Raw genomic sequence first — 6418 nt, forward strand, 5'->3', positions numbered from 1 at the left:
AAGTGCCTTAAGTTTGGAGGACCAAACTTTCTAATATTTAGCATTTAATTAATTAAGGTGATTTGGATTTTAATTAGTTACTATTCTGATTTAATTGTGGAATTAATGAGTTGAATTAGTTTAATTTCGAGTATTGGACCATATAGAAATTTAATTATATATTCGATTCAGTTTCAATTTCGTTTAGTAAAATTAATATTTGATTAATTGGGTCTGAATTGGAGTTAATTAAGTTAAGGGCGAATTATGCTAACAGTCCCTATAGTTTGGGACTTGTGTCATTTTGGTCCACGACTTTTCAATTGTGACACATTTGATACTGAATTTTGAATCTTATTCAAATAAGGACAATTGTAGAGACCATTGCTCAATTTCAAAGGCAAAGTCGTCAATTTGATAAAATATAAACTAACTTGACAAAATTAAATGTCAAAAATATTTTTGAATTTTTAAAAATTATTTCTACCAACCAAAGATAATTATGTGAATTTGATAAACCTTTTACATATATTTTTTTTTTACCAAATTAACTTTTATTATGTATTTGGATAATGATCATGTAATGGTTGTTTTTTTTTTTTTTTAAATTATGTTTTTTGATGGTTATCATGTAATAGATTGGTATATTTATTGTTAACAGATATTTTTGGATGATTATCATGTAATGAATGGTTATTAGGCATTTAATGTGTAATCGATATATTGAACATATGAAATATTTTTAGTTTTGGATTTTTGATTTAATGGATTGATTTAATAATGATATCAAAATTGTCGCCATATTTAACTTTTGAAAAAATAGAAACTAATTTAATGAAAATAAAAACAACTACCCATTACATGATCATCATCCGAACATATATTAAAAATTAATTTTTTAAAAATAAATAAATAAATAAATAAATATGTAAAAGATTTATTAATTTGATATAATTTTATCTTAGGTGGGTATAAGTAATTTTTAAAAATTTAAAAATAATTTTTTGATATGTATATTTGTCAAACTATTTTATATTTCATCAAATTGACCAGTTTGCCCTTGAAATTGAGCAATGAATTTTTAATTGTCTTTATTTGAAACAAGATTCAAAATTAAGGATCAAATATGTTACAATTGAAAAGTCACGAACCAAAGTGACACAAGTCCCAAACTATAGAGACCGTTAGTATAATTCGTCCTTAAGTTAATTAAGTTATGAGGATTGTGAATTTACATTATTATGAATTAAATTTACTTATAAGGTATAATTTGAATGTGTAAATTATTGTGAGAAATTTTGAGTTTGATCTGAAATTAAAGGATTTAGTGATTTGGGAAATCAAAATTGATAATGGTAATAAATTTAATTTGATATTTGGAGTTTTTTTGAGAAATTGATCAAAAATCTAATTCAAATTAATAAAATTTAGAAGGATTAAATTAAGTCGTAATGGAGATTAGATAAATTAATTAAGTTGTGTAGTAATTATAATTAATTAGGATTAAGTAATAATTAATTAAATTATTAATGTATAATTAGTGTGTTAAATTAATCCTAACATACATCACCACGTGGATAAATTTAAGGTAGACTAGTGTCCCACCATTTTTAATAAAAAAAGGAATGGATTAAAGAAAGGGGCCGGAGGAAAAACCGTGGAAAAACCGTGGAAGAGAGAGAGAGAGAGAGAGAGAGAGAGAGAGAGAGGGAATTCAACTCTGGAGAAAGGGTGACGAAGAAATTGAAGACAGAAGGAAGAAACTCAAAGCTTGATCAAGAGACTCAACAAATTGAAGATTTTAGGTAAGAAATTAAAGCTCAAATTTTGTAGATAAATCACTTAAATGCTGAAATTGAGAGATAATTAGGTTTAATTTCATATAATTAAAAGGAAATTGGCAAGATGATGAGAAAATAGAGTGAGTTAGGTTTAAATTTATGAAAGTCAAGTTGGGAATCAATTATGTTGAGTTTGATTTTTGTAGTTATGTTGAGTTTGATTTTTTGTGTTCTTGCATGAATTTGATTTTTTTTTTTTTGTTGTTGATAAAACACACATCATATTGAATTTGAGACCCCCAAAATCATCGAAAAATCTCCGTCAATGTTGTCAAGCATCCAAATGCCGTCGACAAAAGCAGTGATATCGGCGGTTGCCTCCGCCGCCGCGACGGCGATGGTGGTCCGGTCGGTCGCGAAAGACTTCATTCCTTACGAGTTCCAACAGTTTATCGCCGTCAAGGTCCGCCACTTCCTCAGCACTTTTTCCAACCAGATCACTCTCGTCATCGACGAATTCGACGGCCTCAACCGCAATCACATCTTCCACGCCGCCGAAATCTACCTCGGCACCATCATCACCCCCTCCACCAAACGCTTCCGAGTCACCAAACTCGAAAAGGAAACCAAAATTAACCTCTCCATGGAACGAAACGAAGGTCTCACCGATACTTTCAATGGATTCAAGCTCAATTGGCAATTCATCTCCAAACAAATCCCAGCCAAGCACGTTCCCGATCCCCACGACCATTACAGTCCGAGATTCCGAACAGAGCTCCAATTCTTCGAACTCAGATTCCACAAGAAGCACAAATCCAAGGTCATCGACGAGTACTTGCCCTACATTTTGGAGAAAGCGAAGATCGCCAAGGATCAGAAGAAGACTCTGAAGCTCTTCACTCTGAATCGCGACGGTCGGATGATGATGGGAGGTAGAATCAACAGCCCGTGGCAGTCGGTGAATCTGGATCATCCGGCGAATTTCGATACATTGGCGATGGATTGGGATGTGAAAAGGATGTTAATGGAGGATCTGAAGAGGTTCGTGAAGAGGAAAGATTTTTACAGGAGGGTTGGGAAGGCGTGGAAGAGAGGCTACTTGTTGTTTGGTCCGCCTGGGACTGGGAAGTCGAGCTTGATCGCGGCCATGGCCAATTACTTGAATTTTGATGTGTATGACTTGGAGTTGACTGATCTGAGGAGTAATTCGGAGCTCAGGAATTTGCTGATTACGACGGCTAACCAGTCGATACTAGTTGTGGAAGACATTGATTGCTCCATTGAGTTGCAGGATAGAATGAAGGCTGCAGCTATGGCTGCCGCGGCCCGAGGCAGGGATCCTTATGGGTATAATCAAGGTTCTAGTGTAAGTAAATTACTGCTAACACACACATATACTCCCTTTGTCCATTCCCTTCTTTTATTTTTGGTTGTTCTAAATTGCATGTCGTTTTAAAAAGTCAAAACTAGTTTGAATTTGACTTTTACTTTTGGATCTGATCTAAGTGAGCCCATTACAAGTTAGGTTTGAGTTATTTGCTTTATTGTAGTACATATAATCAAGTGAAGTGCAATTGCAAGTTAGCAAAATTCCACTTAAATTTTAACAAGTTTTAAAATAAAATTTTAATTATTTGCATAATAAATCAATTTGAAAGGAGTTTCTAACAAGTGAAATAGGACTACACTATCATGATTGGTTTTACAACCTTAACATGACAGTTCACATTTTTAGCAGTGTGCCTGCTAATTGTTCAGCAACTGGGATGTTGCTAAAAATGTGTCTACATTGACATAGTATCTTTGAATGGTTGATGATTATTTAGAAGTTTTAATTATCTAATAAACATGTTTGATTTGCACAATGCAATGAGATTGTTAGTCCGATGGTGGGATTAATAACACCACCCCCTCCATGGTATTTCTAATCCCATGGCTCTCTAATCAGCCAAAACACTCAATTCAATGGTAAAAATAATCTTCTTCTTATCACAATCAAACATAACAAGTATCCTCTATGTTATATATTATTGATCCTAACCTTAATCCCATAGTATTACCAAGGTTTAGTACTAAAAAATTTCTAATTCGCTTGTAAAACATGACCTAGAAGACTTCTACATAGTTCTAGTTCTTTCTTCCTAAGAAAGGTCCATCCATCCATCAAAAACAAGTTACTAATCCATTTTATGTTTTTTTTTTTTTTTTGAATTTTAGGTTACCTTATCAGGACTGCTAAACTTCACCGATGGACTGTGGTCAAGTTGTGGGGATGAGCGAATCATAGTGTTCACAACAAATCATAGAGACAAGCTCGACCCTGCTTTGTTGCGCCCAGGTCGCATGGACGTGCACATCCACATGTCCTATTGCACCCCTTGCGGCTTCAAAATGCTTGCCTCCAATTACCTTGGAATTACAGAGCACCCGCTCTTCTTGGAGGTCGAAGTATTGATAGAGATGAAGAAGGTGACTCCGGCTGAAATAGGTGAGCATTTGATGAAGAGCGATGAGCCCGAGAGGGCTCTGAGAGGCCTCATCAGGTTCTTGGAGGAGAAGAAGGAGAAGGAGAAAGAAGAAATTAAAGCGCCTGAAGTTGAACAAAAATCTCCTGGATTGGAAGTTATGCCAAAGGTGTCTAAGATTTTGTCCTGACTAATTTGTGATGTAAGCATGTCTCCAAAAAGTGGTTCACATATATATATATATATATATAAAATTAATAATATTTTGGTAACTAACGTGAGATATATTCACTATCCAATATGGTGGTTTCATGGAAGTTACAACTTCCCTAATGGAAGTTGTAATTTTTGAATTAAACAAATAAATAAATAAAATATGTTCAAACTAATTTTTGAGAGCTCTAATCTCTCAAACTAATTTTTTTAATATTTTTATTAAAAAAATAGGATTTTTTTTTTAATTAGTTAGCTTGTCAAGAAATAAATTTTAAAATTTAAAATTATGAAAACAATCCCATAATTTTTGGGTTTTAAAGGGAGAGAATCACACAAATATAGAATGGGAAAGCCTAAAATTATGCCCTTTCATCTTTTTATTTTTTCCTTTTCACGACCAAGCCGTACCTATAAATTTCCCTAACCTTGTCTTTATATTTGCAAAGATCAAAAATTAGAATAGAGTTACGTAATGATTAGTGTAGACGTTGACCATGGCGGCAACAAAGATGATAATAAGCTTGGCAAGAGTACCATTGGTGAAGAAGTCAGATTCCTTGCTAAAGCTTAATGCGTTGCCTGATCCCAACTTTTTTATTGATTGCTTCTGAATTGAGACATAAAAGACACATGCATATATACAAATCTAAAGTTATACATGTATGTATACAAATCTAATGAACCTCCAACCATTCTCTTTTGTTTTAGTTTTAGATCACTAGATGTGTGTAGGGATGGCAATGGATACCCTACCCTGTGGGTATCCATGGAGACCCAACCCAAATACATGGGTTTTCCCCTCTTTTTCTTATCCATTGGGTAGGGTAGGTGATATTCTTTAAATATCCACAGGGGATGGGTTGGGGATGGGTACCCACTAATTTCCCCATATGTTTTTTTTTTTTTTTTTTTTTTTTTTTTTTTTTTTTTTTTTTTAAGATTCACAACTAAAACTAAATATACATTCAATCTTTTTTCTTTTTTTTATTTATTTATTTTTTCAGGTTCACAACCAATTTTTTTTTTTTTTTTTTAAGATCCACAACCAAAGCTAAATATACCTCCAATCTTTTTTTATTTTATTTTTAAGGTTCACAACCATTTTTTTTTTAATTTTTAAGATTCACAACAAAAGCTAAATATACATTTAATTTTTTTTTCCTTTTTTTAATTTTTTTTAAGGTTCACAACCATTTTTTTTTTTTTTAAGATTCATAACCAAAGCTAAATATATATATATATATATTTTTTCTTTTTTTTTAAGGTTCACAACCATTTTTTTTTTTTTTTTTTTTAAGATTCACAACCAAAGCTATACATTCAATCTTATTTTATTTTATTTGGCTCAACAATAAAATGAAATACACATTAATTAACATTGTCACATTATTCTTGTCAAATTTTATGCATATCTAGAATTTTTTAAATTTATTTAAAAAAAATTAAGGACATTGTCTAGTGTAGGTTTCGGTTTGCTTTTCTATGTTATTTTATTTTGTTGTGTATTGTAATTTTCAGAATAGTTTGCTTGTTCTGAAATTTCAATTAACGAGTATGAATCTATTTGTTTTATGTTATCACACAATTTATACAATATATATATATATATATATATATATGAATGTATTTGAAAATAAGGAAATTGTAGAGAATCAAAACAAGCATGAGTTGTGATTGGTTAGAAATGATGGGTACATAGATTTATTTGCTAGAAAAACAAAAAGGGGATACAAAGTCATACTAAATAATTTTTTTTAAATTAAAAGAATTTTTCTTAGTTATGAACAGATTTAACTGAAATCAACTTGTTTCCCAATGTTATGCTTCATTTATTTAGATAGAAAATATTTTTTAATGAAAAATATTTTTTATAAAAAAAATTCAAAATATATTTTTTTATATTTGGTGGTGGTGGTGATGGAACGAAGGTGAAAGTAGAAATTGTTACATAGTGGTGGGGTGATGGCGGCAGTGATG

General features: G+C 31.6%; 1 protein-coding gene across 3 annotated transcripts; it reads left to right on the plus strand.

Moving 5' to 3' along the window:
- The first annotated feature begins 1591 nt into the window (after positions 1-1591).
- LOC114305923 (AAA-ATPase At3g50940) lies at positions 1592-4497 on the plus strand. 3 transcript variants are annotated; one of them, XM_082909144.1, is made up of 3 exons: positions 1592-1784; positions 2056-3126; positions 3978-4497. In XM_082909144.1, exons 2-3 carry the CDS (start codon positions 2086-2088, stop codon positions 4413-4415), a joined length of 1479 nt encoding a protein of 492 aa, XP_082765270.1. In that variant the 5' UTR covers positions 1592-1784; positions 2056-2085; the 3' UTR covers positions 4416-4497. The 3 variants fall into 3 exon arrangements, with proteins under 3 accessions (XP_082765270.1, XP_082765271.1, XP_082765269.1); XM_082909145.1 differs by having other exon boundaries at positions 1622-1784; positions 2097-3126; XM_082909143.1 differs by lacking the exon at positions 1592-1784 and having other exon boundaries at positions 1791-3126.
- Positions 4498-6418: the final 1921 nt, after the last annotated feature.

Source organism: Camellia sinensis, chromosome 15 (genome assembly GCF_055761805.1).
Source record: "Camellia sinensis isolate YWXY chromosome 15, ASM5576180v1, whole genome shotgun sequence".
In the NCBI taxonomy this organism is placed as follows: Eukaryota; Viridiplantae; Streptophyta; class Magnoliopsida; order Ericales; family Theaceae; genus Camellia; species Camellia sinensis.